Here is a 19,802-nt window from a genome sequence, read left to right as displayed (position 1 = left end):
ATTTAGAAAAATAGATAGATAGATAGATAGATAGATAGATAGATAGATAGATAGGCAGATGACAGACAGATACAGACAGTGACACAGGATGAGAGGAACGTGCCCCGAAGAGCTTACAATCTAGGAGTTGGGGGAAGTAGACTTCTGTAACTGAATGGGGAACTAGTACAGAGATGAAGAGCGATGGTCTGGACAGACAGGTAGATCTTTGGCTGATTTGTTTGATAATAATGCTAGTTATAGGGGTTAGTAGGTGTCCTGGCCTCTCTTGTGATATTAGTAGTGATGGAAATAGGGAAATGAAGTATGGTTTGTTCATGGAACATTCACTATAAATGATTAAATCAGACATTTTACCATTCTGCCTGGCCAATGTAATGATTTTGTGGGCACACTATGGTTGCATACATTGGTGGCATACACTTGGCATTCCATAGACAGTGTATGTGCGGTGTACCTGACAGGCGTGTTTGAGTGTTTGCTGTCTGCATATACAGAAAGCCAATATTGGTGCTGGCTGTCAGTGTGAATATAAGATGAATACAGAACATGTATGTTGTGCAAGGTGCCGTCTCCTGTCACTAATTGGGGTCCCATTATTCTGACAGGTGTCAGTGTATTGTGCTTGTGATTTAGGCCATCCAGGGTCACCGGGCGGGGAGAGGGGCACAGGGCAGTGACAAAGTAAGGATGGGGTGGTGGGGGGGGGCACCATTACAGATCCTGCCAATGCCTCTACCCCTCACTCTTTGCAGCCTATTTGGACATAGGACAGCAGGTGTCTACCAGCATGGCCATAAATAAACTCCCACGGGTCCCCAAAGTGAAGGGGGGATTTTAAAGCTGCTGACCCCCCCACCATCTCAACTACCCACTCTCACCGTATCCCACCCCCCCTTCCACTCCCTCTTATTACTCACAGGCCGTGCCCGCTGCCTGTGCGCCCGCTCTGCCATTCTGCTGCATACAGACAGCACCCCCCTCCCTCCTGTCTCACACACTGCGTCCCTCCCCCTCCTCACACCGCTCCCCCCACCCCGTCCTCCTTTCTTTCCTCTCACTCTCCCGTCTTTAAATACCGGGCACCGTGCCCAGGGCTGCCCAACCGGGAGCTTTGAGGAGTTGCGGGTTACAACCGGTAACCCATTAACCCCTTGATCATGTATGAATGTACCCTGATTGTATTACTATTGTTTATGTGATGAATAAAGTCTATTATTCAATCAAAAAAAACCATTACCCCCTGACTGCACACCGGCCAAGTGTTCCTAATGAGGGTGCCATATGGTAAAAGATATAGGAGGGGGTCGGGTCCCTAAAGACCGGTAGCTCGCAGACTATGTGCTGTTTTGTACATTACAGACGCTATGGGTGTGATACGGCAAGTGGAACATATATTATGCATTTCTAAATGGGCTGGGACTCCAGAGTATTGTGCTTTGCTGGAGTATTGACTGCTGGTATTAGCGTGGGCAAGTCTTCATTTACTACACTGACTACATGAAAACAGGAAAATACACAAAGAGCACATAGTAAAAAAAAAAAACAAAACAGTCATATAAAAGGCCAAAAGAATGGCACATTTTAATTTTCTTTTATGAGTCCTGAACAAGGTATTAGGAGATCATGTGTGTGTTCTATGGATGTGATACATTTAGGTAAAAAAAGAGAAGACTCACAAAAAGTCCCTAGCATGGTTATACAGTCCCAATTAGAAGCTCCTGTGCCCAATATAAGTATGTATACAATATTTAAAAGAGAGGTTAGATGAATAGCATGGCTATATAGTGCCAATTAGCAGCTCATGTGCCCACTATGTGTAGAAATGCAATGTATAAAGAACAGGTTACAGGAATGGCATGGCTATACAGTGCCATTTAGAAGCTCATATGCCCGACATAAGTATGGATATAATGTATAAAAGACAGGTTAGAAGAATGGCATGGCTATACGGTGCCAGGTAGCAGCTGCTGTGCCTGCTATGTGTGGAAATAGAATATATAAAAGACAGGTTACATAAATGGCATTGCTATACAGTGCCAATTAGCAGCGCATGTGCCCATTATATGTAGGGGTACAATATATAAAAAACAGGTAATAGGAATGACATGGTGATACGATGCCAATTAGAAGCTCCTACGCCCAATATAAGTGTGTATACAATATGTAAAAGACACATTAGAGGAATGACATGGCTATCCAGTGCCAGTTAGTAGCTCCTGTGCCCACTATGAGTAGGAATACAATATATAAAAGACAGGTTACAGGAATGACATGGTGATACGATGCCAATTAGCAGCTCATGTGCCCATTATGTATAGAGATACAATATACAAAAGCAGGCTAGAGTAATGGCATGGCTATACAGTGCCAACTAGCAGCTTATGTATAGAGATACAATATACAAAAGCAGGCTAGAGTAATGGCATGGCTATACAGTGCCAACTAGCAGCTCATATGCCCACCATGAGTAGGGATACAATATATAAAAGACATGTTACAGAAATGACATGGCTATACAGTGCCAACTAGCAGCTCATATGCCCACCATGAGTAGGGATACAATATATAAAAGACATAGTTACAGAAATGACATGGCTATACAGTGCCAAATAGAAGCTCCTGTGCCCAATATAAGTATGTATACAATATTTAAAAGAGAGGTTAGATGAATAGCATGGCTATATAGTGCCAATTAGCAGCTCATGTGCCCACTATGTGTAGAAATGCAATGTATAAAGAACAGGTTACAGGAATGGCATGGCTATACAGTGCCATTTAGAAGCTCATATGCCCGACATAAGTATGGATATAATGTATAAAAGACAGGTTAGAAGAATGGCATGGCTATACAGTGCCAACTAGCAGCTCATATGCCCACCATGAGTAGGGATACAATATATAAAAGACATATTACAGAAATGACATGGCTATACAGTGCCAAATAGAAGCTCCTGTGCCCAATATAAGTATGGATACAAAATATAAATACAGCTGCCTAGGATATCTTTAAAATCTTTCAGCTTGTATCTTCACCCGTAGATAATTACAGCCAGTGTGGGAGGTATTTTTTCTCTTCTAATGGCTTTTGAACAGGATTTTGTTACACATTTGACTATTTATGGGTTTCCTAACAGCTTTCCCAAGCAGACAATCCCAGGATAATGCTTCAGGGCTATGCTGGTTGTGACATATGTGGAACCTTACTACTATTCGCATTTTATTAATGTTACAGACCTATATTAGTAATTATTTCACAGTTTACATTACAAGTTTTTAAGAAAACATAGCAATGGAACTGGAAGCTGCACTATGTTGGCTGCATATACAGCATGTTGGACTTCTGCTACTTTCCACACATTTAAAAGAGTTCTTAAAATCCATCTTTTCAAACTTGCCTACCCGTCTTCTTCTGTCTCTTAAACCCTCACTACTTCAAATCATTCCATATCTCTCCTCCTATTGTGTGATACTTCCCCCACCTCTTAGATTGTAAGCTCTTCTGGGCAGGGTCCTCTCCCCCTGTGTCACTGTCTGTATTTATCTGTCTTATGCTACCCTAATATATTGTACAGTGCTGTGTAATATGTTGGCACTATATACAGTTTATTATTAATAATAATATGAATAATGTTGTACTGAAATACACCAATCATATATTAATTTCATTTGTGATATCCTAAAGTTGTGGCAATCTTTCCACAATGTAAGAGATTTTATTTTCCCATTGACCCCCATTAAAATAGTTTTATCAGGGATTCCCCAAGACCTGGACATAATACTAAAGGTTCTTCAGAAATAAAAAGGTTGGACAAGGTTGCTGTAGACAAATCTCTGCTCTCCCTACAGTTCAGCTGCAGTTGACCCAATACTGGTAGCACTTTTCTCGGTGATTTGGATCAAACCTTTGCTTTAATGCATAAAATATTGAGCAACAGATGAGCTGAAGGGACAGGGAATTCTAAAGATCTTATAACTTAACCACCTCCACCAAAAAGTGCAAAAAACTTTTTTGGGTTCTCCATTATTCCAGACACTGACGTATCCAGTAAAATATGGAGATCACTTTATTCTTTACCTTTAGTTTTTGCACACTACAATGACTATAAATCTGTTATATACAAAATTAAATATACATTAAATGTAAGTAAAAAAGAAGATAAACTGAATACATCTTTTTGAAGGTTATTCCCATCATTATTTTGTGCCAGTTGCTATGTAAGAGAGCGTTTTCAGAATCGGTTCCATGGCTCATTGGCTGGTAGTCCATGCGTGCAAATATTCACTAAATGGATGATAGTACATGGGCTAAGCTTGTACGTCTGATTCTGGTATTTGTTTATTATTAGTGCCTATGTGCATTGACTATTATTGCTGTGATTGCTGCACATCTCAGACACTTTCATTCACCCAGCTATGGTGTGAAAAGTCATAGGTGTAAGCTCTTCGGGGCAGGGTACTCTCCTCCTCCCTGTCTGTATCAGTCTGTCATTTGCAACCCTTATTTAATGTACAGCGCTGAGTAATATGTTGGTGCTTTATAAATATCGTACAGAATTTATAATAGGTGGAATAGTATTTAATTGCTGGTGCTACACATTTACTTCTCAGAATGGTCATGTCAATTACAATCTGATGGTAAAATCTTATTACAATGTCTTTTAGAATTACCAGAACAATGTTATATAAAGGTATATCTGCACAATCTATTAAGGATATGGTGCTCTATCTACACCATTGACCTATAAAGGATTACAATATTGTATAATTCTGTTCCTTTATTAAAAATTAAATGTACCATATCCCTAGACAACATTTTATTTATTTATTAGTTTAATAGACTTTTTAGGTATCAACCAAGTATTTACATTCTAAGAATAATCTTCTGATTATTTGTAAGGTATAATTATTTTATGACAAATAAAACCACAACATAAAAAACAACAAAACAAACAACAAACAACAAAAAACATGACATTAGTTGTATTACTCTCCCTCTCTTATCATATTTCAAAGTGATGGTGCCATATGCAAGGCTCAATATTCAACTAGTGAAACAGCCCCTTGTTTGGATTATGATTACAGTAATACAACAAATGTCACGCTTTTTTAATTTTGTGTAGTTTTTGCAGTTTTACATTTGTGTGTAATAAAACAATTCAGGATTTACACATCCTAAAATGAGTTTGGAGCGACAAGATCTTTCTGTTCTTGATTTCTGTTCACCTCTGAGTTTTGGATGCTTCTGACCACCTAATACCATTTCAACTTCAGTTTCATAAAGTAAAGTAAAATAAATCTAAAAAGGTGCCCTAGTAGTAGTGAAAAATAAACAAAAATGTAAAAGAAAAAAACCAAAAAAAAGAAAAAGAAACAAAAATGAAAAGAAAAAAACAAAAATACACTCCCTATACCCATCTCTCTGGAGGTGTCCCCTTTAGGAATTGCTTTCTGCGATTATATGTCCTAGGTCTCATGAGTTGAAGCATGCACTGTAAGCCTCAGGACATAATATGAGTACAAGGTCCTGTTGACCTGACCTGCCCCCAGAAAGGGGTGTCCCCAAAGCACCCTCCACTTTTCAAAGAAGTCAACGTCATCAGATCAGGATATGTTAGAACAAGAAGTAATATAACCTTTCCTCATCCTCCTTCTACACTACACTGCAAATATGAAATTCTACATATAAAAGTTTTATATTCTCATTCCCAACCACCAGGTGGCACTCTGGACCCCTTTTCATATGTTTATTTGTATATTTATAGCTGCTCTGGCAACACAATTATATTGTAGATAAGAGGATTTTAGTTTAGACATATCAGATTTTCAGGGGTAGCAATATTTAATCACACAGTTAATTTAGAGCAGCAAAGGGAAGATTTTTTGAAGCCATCTGCAATCATATTGAATCTGTCTCAGTTACATAGTAGGTTAGGTTGAAAAAAGACATAAGCCCATTAAGTTCAAGCAATAGGCAAATACACATATCCCACTTCCTGGTGCCATTCATGTTGGTACACGTTAGGGCCACCCAATGCAGAAAAATAATGATGCATGTTGTGATTATAAAATTCAATGCCTTACTGAGAAATGATCGAGGTACCATTGGGAATCAATGGCAATCCAGCACCCCAATGCATGTCTTGTACATTGCATTGAAATCCATGTTCACACGCATGCATTAATATTGGAGACTGGTCCTTATAATCAGTCTCACCCATTAGCTTGTCCTGCTGTGCAAAAGAATTTAAAAATCTCCCCAGGGTGCTGTGTGAACTCTGGATCCATGGGTGCACCCTTGTAGAAATATTTGAAATAAAAAAAGTAATTGAACAAAACAAATGGTTTTGTTGCTGATCAATATGTAAAATGTCTTGTTGAATACTGAAATATACAATTCTTATCTTATTATCATTGTGGGCAAAGGCTGACCCTGGAATGACAGAACTGTAAATAACTGCTACGCCAGTTCCTAATGTGGCCAGGACTGGGTTAAGTCTGCTTCCTGGGAGCTTGATCTTATTACCAAGCTGTGCGCACATCACAGGCAAGTGAGCTATTAGGAAGCAGAGAGAATGCTTTGAGTGCCGCATCCACATCCGGCATGCTAAGCACCTGCTGGGCATTCCTAATACAGAGGGATGTGCTCCCTGTTATAGAGAGGTCTATTACAAGGGTCCCAGGCCATGTGCAAACCTTCGTACACAAGTCTGATGGACGTCAGAGGATGGTGGCTGGAAATAATCTTTCTGTTCCGGTGCCAGATGAACGAATGAGCTCTGTACTCACTCTGTACTCTGTTCTGTTCTATAGAACATAGCGGAACACTGCTGTGCCCTTCTTCAATGGTCATTCCAGATTGGTTGTTCATCAATCCACTGTTGCATATTGATGAACAACATTGGTGGACCACTGTCTACTAGACTCGTCTACATGGGAGGACATGTGGCTATATCAGACCCTGGCCGCCTGTTGTATAAAATTGCAATCATGTATTGTCTCTGTATCGTTACTCTGTAACATTATAGTTACAACCAGATATAAAGCTGAACCCCAGCCATGTAGTGCGTACATTTTCATTTGTTTATGTAAACCACATGTTACTGCAACACATGGTTGCCAATTTGGATCCAAGCATTGCTTTATGACATGTGCATTAATATGCAATGTATTAGGACAGCCCAATGAAAATAACTGAGATGCCAGTGCACCCTAACGTGCAAACAAGACTCTTTCTAATGCAATGCATATGTTGTGTTTTAGCATGCTCCAATACATTACCCTTGTGCACTGGGTTTTCAAACAAAATAAAAAGCGCTGCAAGCTACAGCCCCCTAATGTGTATGTCTAAATGGATGCAGTGTCATGACCAGAATTTGACATTTTCCTGCGAAGAAGGGGCAAATGTGTACATGCCAATTGGGGAAAAAGCAGAATCAGGGGAGCATAACCTTATTAGTCATCTGCTGCTCTTCCACCATTCATTCAACAGGCTGGGGGTGGAGAGAGGACATTGTATATAATACTGTATGTTGCATGATTTTTTAAATGTGGGAGGAAGCCAGTATACCCAGGTAAAACCCATGCAAACACAAGGATTACATGCATATCTTGTGCAGATAGTGTCCTGGCTGAGATTTGAACTGGAGACTTAGCACTGCAAATGTCAGAGTGCTAACTTCTGAGCCAATTTGCCTCATCTGAGCCACCCTGTGCATACATGTTGGATATGTAAGCATCCAAAAATCCGTCTCAGAAATGGATGGACATAAATGCAGCTTATATTAGCTATATAGCACCATCATATTAAGCAGCGCTGTACAAAGTCCGTAGTCATGTTACTAGCTGTCCCTGAAAGGAGCTCACAATCTAATGTCTCCACCATAGTTATATGTCAATGACACAGTCTAAGGACAAGTTTTGGGGGAAGCCAATTAACCTAACTGCATTTTTTTAGAATGTGGGAGAAAACTCACGCAGACACGGAGAAGCTGCAAACTCCATGCTGATATTGTCCTGGACGAGTTTCAAACCTGGGACCTAGCGCTGCTAAGGCCAGAGTGCTAGGCACTGAGTCACCATTATACATATACATAGTATTTTTTGCATATGCATATATTATGGTTAGGTGCCTCTGATGGTTCTCTCGCTCTCTGTGCATTGTTAATGAGCTTTTTCTAGAAGGAATCTATCACTTACAACAATATCTCCCTGATGGCTGTGGTTATGGCTGAGCACCCGAGTTAATGCTGGGTGACTATTCAGCCTGCATGATAAAATAAATTAGTTATAAAATAATGCAGGATCCTATTAAATAATTAGCATTCATTGAACAATGCTGTGTAATGCTGTGCATGGCCAGGGGATTGCCAGGGGTTGCAGATGTAAATGTAGGCACTATTTTATGGTATAATTAATATTTATGTACAATGTATATTACTGTTGGTTGCAATCAATAGCTGTATTTTCCTTGGGTGTGCAGCCAATAAAAGCTGGCTCTGGTATAATACCAGGCTTGTTATACGTATGCTCTAGAGCAGCCATTTCCAACCAGGGTTCTGTGAAAACCCAGGGTTCCTCCACATGTTCCTGGGGTTCCTCGAACTGTGAATGGCTGGCCTCCCACCACGGATGATGCTTGCATAGTTCTGGGGTCAACCCCACTTGTTAGAGCCAGCTGCCTGACTCTAATGATGTCTTTAGTCCTCTATAAAGGTGGTATTCTATCCTCCATTGTAAGGGGGCATTTTTTTACTGGGCACCAGTTTAAGAGGCCCCACTGATCCCCCACATTGATTTCACCAAGGGTTTCCCAAGAACCTGATATATATTTAGACCAGGGTTGCCCAACAGGTGGATCACGATTTACCGGTGGATCGCAAAGGCACCGTGAGTAGATTGCGGAGCCCTGCCTTTCAAAATAAACTCTACTGGGCACAGGAGTTATTAGGTCCAAGTTTTTATTGTTGGTGGTTCATTTTGACTTGGTCATTTTAAAAGTAACTTGCAGGACCAAAAGGTGTGGGCACCCCTGATTTAGAAGGTTCCTCACAGATAAAAAGGTTGAGAAAGTCTGCTCTAGAGAATGGAGCTTTGGGTTTCCAGGCATGGGACCTGTACCTAGGTATATGATCAAATAATTCTAATTATCTAAAAGGTTTGAAATTCCTTAATTCTCTTCCTGAATACTTTGTATGCTGCTCCAATCTCACCACTATGGTCATGTTACTGGCCACATTGGGAGCTCAAAGCAATGTTCTTTTTATTATAAAACTGTATTGCATTGGAAAGCATACATTACTTTTTGTAATGTAGGCTGGCTGGGGCAGGCTGGGAAGGGTAGAGGGGTTTTATATTCAGTGTTATTTTTTTATTTTGGGTAACTTGGAAGACAAAGCAATCAAATGATTGAAAACATACATCACTACTTTTTCCTTTCTTATTATTACACAGTATTTATAGCGCCAACATATTACACAGTGCTGTACAAAGTCCATAGTCATGTCACTAACTGTCCCTCAAAGGGGCTCACAATCTAATGTCCCTACCGTAGTCATAGTCTAAGGACAATTTTGGGGGGAAGCTAATTAACCTAACTGCATGTTTTATAATGTGGGAGGAAACCATTGCACACGGGGATAACGCATACAAACACGGGGATAACATGGAAAGCTCATGCTGATATGTCCTGGCAGACATTCGAACTTGGGCAAGAGAGCTAACCACTGAGCCACCCTTTGCATACATGTTGGTTATGTGAACATATCCAACATGTATGCTCAGTGTGACTCCGATATAAATCTGTGTGATATCAATATACCTCAGACATAAAAGACTTGTGGCAGAAAGTGTGATGGAGTATTGGGGTCTGAAGGAAGGATCCTCACCGTCCAAACAGTTTAGATCTATGACAGTAAAGAGACAGCATGGTGCAAAATCAATAAGGTCTGCAAGAACGAATACTTAATGTGTTACAATATACAGAAACTATATTATTTTTCCTTCCACCAAAAAACAATCCTTTAACATTCGATTTGCCTTAGCTAAAATAATGTCTTCAGACTGCTAGAGACAGAATAAAACATTTCCCCAGGTTCCTTATCCCCAGTGATCAGACTGTACACTATAACATTGTCACAAGAGGCTGCAGAGGAGGCAGATCTGTATCAGACAGGCATGAACACAGCCAAAACTGCACAGGAACAAAGTTATAGATCGTTACATCAACTCCGAGCCGGCATCTGGTAATGAGATGCCAACCTTGGATGGTGCCAGGTTCCATCGCTCTGGAGAGAAAAGCCGATGATGGCATTGTCAGAGAGAGTATTGTTGTCTCTATGAGAAGTAATACAATATGGAAGGGTAACACTCACATATTAGTAACATGTATGTGAATAAATAAACCTTTTATTTGACCAGGAACGAAAAGGTGACAGGTTCACTTTAAAATACATGAATGTAGTAAATTTAAAGCTAGAGAAACATGGATGCTGCAATTATTGATTTCCTATGAAAATGCTAGCTGCCTTGCAGTCCTGGTGGCTTCATGCTGCAAGTATTCAGATACAAGCTAGGATGGTAAAATGTTGGGGCCCCTGTTATATTTATTTTCCAGTCTGTCTCCCCAAAAAAGAGATTTACTCTCTCTTTTTGGCCTGGTGACCATTAATACTTAGACCATCTAAAAATGTTTTCAATAGAACAGGAATACAAAGGAGGTTCTTGGGAAACTTGTGGCCCTTAGAGACATAGAAAACCCCAACAGAGGATATCCTCCAATTGCTAGTAAAATGATTACAAAATGATCTGAATGGCCAGGAATCCTTAGTGTGACAGACAGGATAAATAACACAGAGAAGCCATCTGCAATGATTTCCGTAGCAGTTTGATATATTAAATGCATGCTGCATTGACATTGTAGGGTTTCTGCTGTCTAAGAAGTGGGACAAATGATTATTTATGACAAGCCCTGAAGAAGTTTTCTAGGAAGCATCAATACGAGCAGCTCCGAGTCAGCATCTGGCCGGCATTGTTGTTGGGTTTTATGGGATGTAAAAACTCTTCGGCATCCATTAGTGCAGGAAATGATGGCAAAGTCCACTTATGTCTGACAGCAGCTGTCATAGTTGTTCTATACTAAAAAACATAATAATTCATATGGTATACTTTTCTTTTTTTAAAGATCAACTTCACTTACAACTGCTTTTGTATGGCTGCTGGCACATTATATTACATACTGTATTTTTATAATATGGGAAGGCTCCAGTAGCAGAATTTTCAGTTCTACCCAGTACTGCTGACAGATTATCCATTATTGGGTAACTTAGCTATAGGACACACTCACAGTATTATAGAGCAGCCTTTCCCAACCTTTTTACCCAAGAGGAACCCTTCAAAAATGTTTAGATCCTGGAGAAACCTGTGCTAAAATCAATTCACTGGCACCAGGGCCACCATCAGAACTTTCTGGGAAAAATCCTGGACCCCCTTCCCCATTTTGAACAGTACCAGCATTGCAAAAGTCAAGTTTTTTTGATTTGTGCCCAGTACAGTAGTACCTCTTGTCCCCTTCCCCAATGGAGGCCGTGTCTGGCACTCTGACATTGGTGGCCCATTATATTGCCGATCAGAATGCCATCCTTCTAGACACCTAAAAATATCCTTGGATTCAAGCAGCTGTACTTACCAAGTGGTATTGGCCCCAGAACTGTGCGGGCACCACCAAATGGTGGAATATTCAACTCAAGGTACCCTGGCAACTTCTGTAGCAACACTGTAGTTCCACAGAACCCTGGTTGATAATAGCTGCTCTAGAGTATTGCAGATCTCCATGAGAGGAGATAACTTAGGTCCTACCATCCGAACACCATTAATAATATACAGTATTTATATAGCACCGACATATTAGACAGAGCCCATAGTCATGTCACCAGCTGTCCCTCAAAAGGGCTCACAATCTAATGTCCCTTCCATAGTCAAATCTCATGGTCAATTTTTCTTTTGGGGGAAAGCCAATTAACATAACTGCATTTTTTTTTGTAATGTGGGAGAAAACCAAAGTACCCAGAGGAAACCCATGCAAACAAAAGAAAAGAACATGCAAACTCCATGCAGATAGTGTCCTGCCAGAGATTTAAACATGGGACCCAGTGCTGAAAAGGCCAGAGTGCTAACCACTGAGCCACCATGCTGCCCATAACAGATGTTATTGAAATTGGACTGCTAATTCAAGCCACAAAATTGCCAATTGTGCCGTGCACTCTGGTATAACTTTGGGCCTCCATCTACCCTGGAGAGGGAACATGGGCATTGATCTTTCATAAAGCCCTTTAATATTACGAGAAGCTGGCAGGGGTTTCAAGGTGGAATCATCCACCAGATTAGTTTGGGATGGACTGATTTTATCACCCCCGTTCTTTAACAGCATATTTACTAGAAAGGTACAGCATTGCATCTTCTCTATTTCCAAATCCTCCCATATCTGTGTATGATTCAACACATCCTATACACATAAAATAGAACTTCAATCACTTTAATGCTTTACACTCAGATCAAACACACCATACCAAATGTGCAGATCAAGGAACGGTTAACAGCAAGGACAAAAAGAGAGGCAGAGGATTAAATCCCAAACGTAGGATTGTCTTTCTAAAACAGAGAAATGAACAAGCTCTATACAACCCAATGAAACAATTTAAAACAATGAAGCTGCTTCAGCGTATTTATCGTCAGTCATTATCCATAACCCAAAGAAAATGAAAGCAATGACATTGACCACAATTTTTATATATTTTTGCACATTGTAGCTGATTCTGCAACCATGCACACCGAATATTCAAAAACAAATAACCTGCTTGGGTATTTCCAATGACTTTGGGAGAGTTCAGCATGCACTGTCACTGTGACCCCACCCTTACATCTGATTACATGTGATAAGGATGACATGATATCATGGGGTGGGGAGACACGGTGCTGCGCAGCACAAATTCCAATCTGCTTGTATAGCCCCATCAACAACAACACTTCAGGTAACGGCTCATCATAATTTGAATATCAATGCCATATTGTATTCATCATGCGGATGGCATTTCATGTTTTTCTCACCTCCCTTGTCACACACTGTTTCTTATTTTTATCATGATGGATTATTACTTAGAGGGTTCCAAGGAATAATATCTTACAGGGGAATTCCGCATACCAATAAAGTGGCTTTTCCCAGACTGCTAATGCTTTTCTTTTGCATTGGCACAGGCAGAGCCCATTAAAGTGAACCAGTGCTGCTTCCATAGCTGCCATCCTAGTATTGGCATGGAACAAATATGCAAGGTAGGTGTCAGCTGTCACTGGCAGCATACTTGTTCCAGGTCACTGACACACTAGGCCTGATTTATGAAAGCTCACCAAGGCTTGAGAGCATACACTTTCATCAGTGAAGCCGGGTGATCCAGCAAACCTGAAATTGATCTGGTCCAGGATTCAAAATATTTGCTAGCAAATAGCAAATGACTTTGAAGAAATCCATTCCAGGATTGCTGGATCACCCAGCTTCACCGATGAAAGTGTATCCTCTCCGGCCTTGGAGAGCTTTAATCAATCAAGCCCACTATGTGATGCCAGCAATGGTGGGACAAGGCCATTTAGAATCCAAGACAAAAAAGCCAAAGTGCTCACTCCCCATAAGCGGGGAACTACATCACCAACATAAGTTGCAGGTCCTGCCTTTTTTTACACTTTTTTCTGCTAAAGGACCAAAGTGCCCATTTCTTTGACTACGGCATGTCCTAGTTTTAGATGGCAGCACTGGAATGAGAACACAAAAGCCTGCACATGTATTCAGCAGGTCAGGAAACCCTAAAGGGAACAATAGTGCTGCAATGAAACACTGAACAGGTGGGATTTGTCCTCTCTGCACAATGACATACTTACCTGTCTATTCACAATGTATTTTCTTAACACTGAGCTGCTCAGTATAGGATATTGGGCTATGCTGTGTTGAAGACCTGGAAGAAGGCCAGGTAAAGATGGAGGCGCCCAGGATAGAACAAGGGCAGGTGAGTATGATTTACCAGGTGCCAGGATAGTCCTAGGCTGACACGTTATTTTAAAGACAAACAACAGCTAGCACTTCCCGTAGCAATTACAGCAACAGGTTTTACTTGAATACAATCTAGCCATTTACCTCCTTGGGCTATAAATAAAGCAAAATGAAGGACAAATAAAAAAACTTTCCCTAAGCTACCCTGCATTATAATACTAATCAACTGTATGCAGAGATTCTTGCAAAAGCCCCATGGCATCTGGCTCTCTTTAAAATGAACCTAACCCCATTAGCCCGAAAGCCTATAAAGCCAAACCTAATAAATAAGTGTGTGTAAAAAGAATTATCGCAGTGAACACAGCTCTGATAATAATACGGAAATTACATAGAAAGATTTAGTGACAGACTGCAAAGAGATTAGCCTTCTGTGCCTTCAAATATGATGCCGAAAATATCATGCCGAAAACTAATGGCCCAACTAATTGCCTTGAACAAAACTAGGCATTGTCATTTTGGTGCATTTTGCCTACATTGGCAGCCAATATATAGCAATAAGCCACAGAAAAAAAGATATATAATTAGCACATAATTCAATTTTGGTGCAGCCATCGGAACCTTTACATACTTAATGATAGGTATTTAATTTGCAGAATAATTTAATTTTGCAATTCTTTTTCTAGGTTTCCTGTAATCGTTATTCCAGGTATTTGCTAAGCTGTAATGCAACAGTAAGGTGGGTTCTGACAGTGGTGAGTTACAAACTATGGGGTCTATCGATAAATGCATTCATCCAAGATTTAACCAACTTTTACCCTAAACAAAACAAATTTGTCTAATTTGATTCAATTTGAAAACACATTAACTTTTACATTGTAAATTCAATGTTTCCAATGTATCCATTGTGAATCCAATGTAAAAATATGCAAATTTTGGGTATAAATTGGGTAATACCTTAGTGAAAACATTTATATTTCGCCCCTATTGAACTTTGAAAAATAATATCATCATTTAAAACAAATGAAAAGTAGAAGAAAACAAATGGCCACAGCTGAGAACTACTTTTTTAAATGGATTCTTATTTTAATCAATATGGAAAATGTCATACCTAATGTAATTTTTTAAGGATTTATGTTTTGGAAACAAATTCTGGTTGACAGTATCATCCAATCAGAATTAATGGTCTATTTCTAACTCTATAGTTCAGAAATACCAAATGAAAAAAAACATTGTTGCTATGAAAATCACAAAATAATCTTTTTAGCAAATATTTTCCACCAAATTTCCCAAAAAGAGGCAAATTATGGAAATTAACTGAGCAAACTAATCTATTAAATGAGGTGATAGAAAAAAAAAAAAACACTGACTACTGTAAGTCAGGTCCGAACCATTGATCTTAATATTTAGTCAATGTCTTTGAGTCAAAGTATTGAAGCCACTGGATCAACAACGCAATGGTTAGAAGGCCATGGAACGCCATTTGGTGAATGCAAAGACAATCTGTGATGAACTTTTGCAAATTGAATAGACATGCATACTTCCCATCTTAGAATTGTATCTAGATCAATGGAAATTGGAAAGTTGTGTGCATGATCCCACAATACCGCACGTATCATGAATAAAATCACTCACCTTGATGAACATGTTGACACGATGAGCGAGTGTTGCACCTCGCACAGTGTCTGTTCTTTTGGGTTTTGCAGAGTTTGTTCAGAGCTGTGAGTCTATAGACTGCTATCTCTAACTGCAGCTTCTCTCACTATCTAGGCGAGCAGGCAATGTATGGCCCCTGCCCATCCAACCACCTCCCTTTCTTCTTGTCATTCGTCATCTACTGGCAAGTTGTCAGATCATCCTCCATTACAAGGGTATACCCACTTAGAATATAATAATAATGGCCAACCTGTTCCATTATGTGCAGACTAAAAGTAAAACCAATATGTTGAGTTGAAATAAAGGAACCAAAATAAAGGGAAAACCTCCAATGGGGACACCTGTGCCCTCAAGTTGGAGAGATTTCTATCAGATGGGAAGTGAATGAAAATCTTCCTTGTGTCATTCTAGTGATCATATATTTAGTGGTGGCTCACAAGCAAAAGGATTGCCTAGAGCAGGGGTGTCAAACTCAAATACACAGAGGGTTAAAATTAAAAACAAAAACAAAGTCGCGGGCCAACCTTGAAATTTATTGAAAACATTGAGGAAGTTAGATATAAACCCTTTTTATTTGGGTTTTGCATCACATTCAATCTGGAAAAAGCCTTTAATAGAGAATAAGACATTTTTTTAATTTTATTTAAGAAAAACTCTTATTCATCTTTCTCTATTCGTAGCCTTCTGAGTTAAATTTCAATTGTAACCTTTATGCACAGGCTAACAATAATAATAATAACAATATTCTTCTATGAAAATCCAACCATTCAAGTCCATGCCTTGGAGTAGCAAGGAAAAGTACAGCTGAAGGGGAGTGCTGGAAATGCCAGACGCAGCCAATGCGGAGCTAAATCTTATGTGTGGCCCTCCGCTGGAACTCCCTCATCATTGAAATAGCACCGCTACTAAAATTCCCGGCATTATTTGAGTCTATAAAACAGTCCAATGCGGGGCCATGCATAGGCAGAGAGCCCGCTGGTCTATAGACGCGAGTGACCCCGGGAATTGTAGTAGTGGCACTATTTAAATGCAGCAGCAGGCTAGCTACAATTCATTCATTTAGGATTCCTTTGGGGGCCAAAAAAAGGATGTTGGGGGCCACATTCGGCCCACGGGCCAGAGTTTGACACCCCAGGCCTAGAGGGTGGAGAAAACACATGCTCCTTGGCAGAATTCCACTCGCCATTGAAAAAACATATGGAATTTTGGATCATGCTAGCATGTTTCCTGCTCTCTTGGTGAGCTGACACAGGCACAGGGTTTTAGTATGACATGGTCTCTACGTTTAAGGACTCAATTGCTGTTTTTAAGATGAATATGATTTCCCTGTTAACACGACTTTCCTGATGATGTGTGGAACTGCATAAGTTACCTGTGGATATTTTGTAACAATTTATCTTACTTATGTTGATTTCCATTTATTGTTAGAGTATGATCTCATTTGGTTATTATATACTGATAGATACTATTTTACATACATTTTAGAGCCTATTCCAATATATATATAAAACTATAGCACATGGGCCTTGCATTTCCATCAAGTTGTTATTATTGCCTGTGACCACATTAGGGGGATGTTCCCAAACAATATTGTTTGTGGCATGGAAAGCAATAAAAACATTGTAAGAAGTTCTATCCATTCCCAACTGTACTTTAAAGATGTCTTTGGTATTTAACACAATTTTATTTTACAATTATCCTGTAGTTCCAGCAAGAAAGGCCAGCCTTGTTATACAGGATTTAAAAAGCAAAAAAAACTGTCAATATAATCTTCACTTACTAAATAAAATACAACATTTGGTCTGGAATTGGGAACAACTTTAGGATGAGCCTGTTCAGAAAATGTTCACACCAATGTCAGGATCAGTACACTGTGCAAGCATAACACTAGTTCAATATTACAGCAAAATATATAGTAATCAGTGGGAAGGGGAAAAGTGGTTTGTAGAGGTGCAATGGTCTTGAAATAGTTCTTTGGAGTTACAGAAGCTCCTTCCATTTATAATAAACCTATGCTTGTGCCATAAAGGTGGACAGGTTCTCGTGAAGTTTATCCAAGCTAGCTGCAGGCTGAGATGAGAATGCAGTACAGTGTTGTATGTACATGATCAGATAGAGCAAAGTTTAGATGAGTCCAAAGATTGGCTTTGGCTAAGCAAACCCAAGAGGACCCTACCAGCCACTTGGTTGGCAAGGTTAGCAAAACAAGACCTTTGTCATTGAAAACAGTAGTAAGCATTGATTGACATTTGGTCATTAGATGGGACACAACCACCACCAGTCAATGAGAATGCCCATACAGTGGTGAAAGTGGCTGGTGATTTCAAGGGTTTGTCATTCCCACAAACTGAACTCAGGTACTACCAGGAATAGTTCTTGTTAACAAGAGGAGGATCATTCCTATATAGAAAATGCAATTTTGCACACATTGCTGTATATGTTTTCATGGAAATTCTCACTTCACTGAAAGATTGATCTTGCAAATACGCAGTCAACTCCAAATAGAACTTACCTACGGAGTTATTAGGGTATTTGGCAATATGAGAACTGAGAAGCCAAGCAAGAGGAGACACTGGAACACCAGTGTTATGAAGACTTCTACATAAGGGATGACCTAAAACAAAAGTGGAAGTAAACCTTCAAAATTAAAAAAAACTGCCACTGGCAGGTCCTTTATTACAGAAGGGAATATTCCATCTTCAGTGAAATAACCTTACCTGCCTGATCTAAATATTTTATTAGCATTCACCTGTCCTCGCTCCGGCATGGGTGCCACCACCCTTACCCGATCCTCCTCCAGGAATCAGGTCTTTGTATATCTTATTTGGCTAGACCAGAATTATGTTCATTCATTCTCAGCAGCTCCAGGGGATGCCGAGATACCTGGAACATCCCAGCATCCTGCACTGAGCTGCATTTGCACAACAGGCAGGTAAGTATATTTTATTACAGATGGAACATTCTCTGTACCTTCTGCAATTAACAACTTGCCTGTTTGTAATTTGTAAGCGTGGAACTAAAGTTTTACTTTAAACTATGTTTCAGTTAATGGTTTTCCCTTACCTTCTATTTTGTCTCTGAGCAGGAAGAATCTGAGCAAGGGATCTCTGCAGAGCGACCACTGCTTCTATAGAGAAAGCAAAAGTCCTTCTCTGCAGCGTGCTGACACGGGACAAGCATTTCCACAGTGGCTGTGGCTGCATAAAATCATTTTATTAGCATCACTGATATCTGTAGCCATCTGCTACAGTGAAAGTAGGACACCAGTCATATTACATGCAGTGTACAATTATTTTGGTCTGGTATTCTGCCACGATTACCCTGTCACATTTCTTGTTTTTATCAGCTTGGCTCCTCTGTGCTCTATCCTCTGGCTCATCATCACGTGGCCCCATTAATTCTCCGTGCAGCGTGCTGCAGATACAGCAAATACTCCTGGGAATATTAGCATAATAAATCTCTTTGTACATCATACTGCACTTTCCCTCACATTAGTCACCGCAACTGCGCTGTTGATCAATGTGTACCGCATCGTTGTGTGCCCCACACTAGTATTTTATAAGCAGAGCTGTCACACTGTGACAGGTTACCCTCTAGAAACCCTATATTACTGCTCGTTAACACCCCGGAGTATTCCAGATCACCCAGCATGACCTTCCAGTACACCATGGCAGGCACGAACGAGCAGCGTTAAATACCGTGTTACACTAGGAATGCTCCGCATATCCATACATTTCTATGAGATGTATTTCCTTTGTCACACAAAATGTTCCTAGACTGACTAACCCAACAAAGTTATGGCAGATCGGTGCCACTTGCTGCGCCACGACAGTGCCACATTGTATTATCTCTGCTTTGTTAACTTATAGTTGTTTGTAGGGTTGGGTTAAATTAATATTGATTTACCAGTTGGATATTTCAGCTAACCTTCACAGGCCTGAGCACAGTTGTCCAGGAAAAATCCCCGATTGATATTTATTAAAAAAAAAAAAAAACCATTGTGCTTAACCTAAATTAAATTACAGAGTCAGCTTTTTTATTGAGATAGCCAAGGGCTATGGGTATGTGTACGGGGGGAGTATTCAATAGTAGCCAGCTAGATTTGCAGTGTTGT

At 39.9% G+C, this 19,802-nt stretch overlaps 1 protein-coding gene across 1 annotated transcript in view; it reads right to left on the bottom strand.

Annotated features, from left to right (window-relative positions):
* The window catches only part of ANK1 (ankyrin 1), a 114,324-nt gene extending 98,523 nt beyond the window's left edge, over positions 1–15,801 (bottom strand). Inside the window, 1 exon segment of the mRNA XM_072399807.1 lies at positions 15,668–15,801. Within this exon segment, the coding sequence (XP_072255908.1) occupies positions 15,668–15,679 (12 nt within the window). The 5' untranslated portion in view covers positions 15,680–15,801.
* Between the last annotated feature and the right edge of the window lie 4,001 nt (positions 15,802–19,802).

This window comes from Pyxicephalus adspersus, chromosome 2 (assembly GCF_032062135.1).
Source record: "Pyxicephalus adspersus chromosome 2, UCB_Pads_2.0, whole genome shotgun sequence".
Lineage (NCBI taxonomy): Eukaryota > Metazoa > Chordata > Amphibia > Anura > Pyxicephalidae > Pyxicephalus > Pyxicephalus adspersus.
This window is presented reverse-complemented; position numbering and strand designations above follow the sequence as displayed.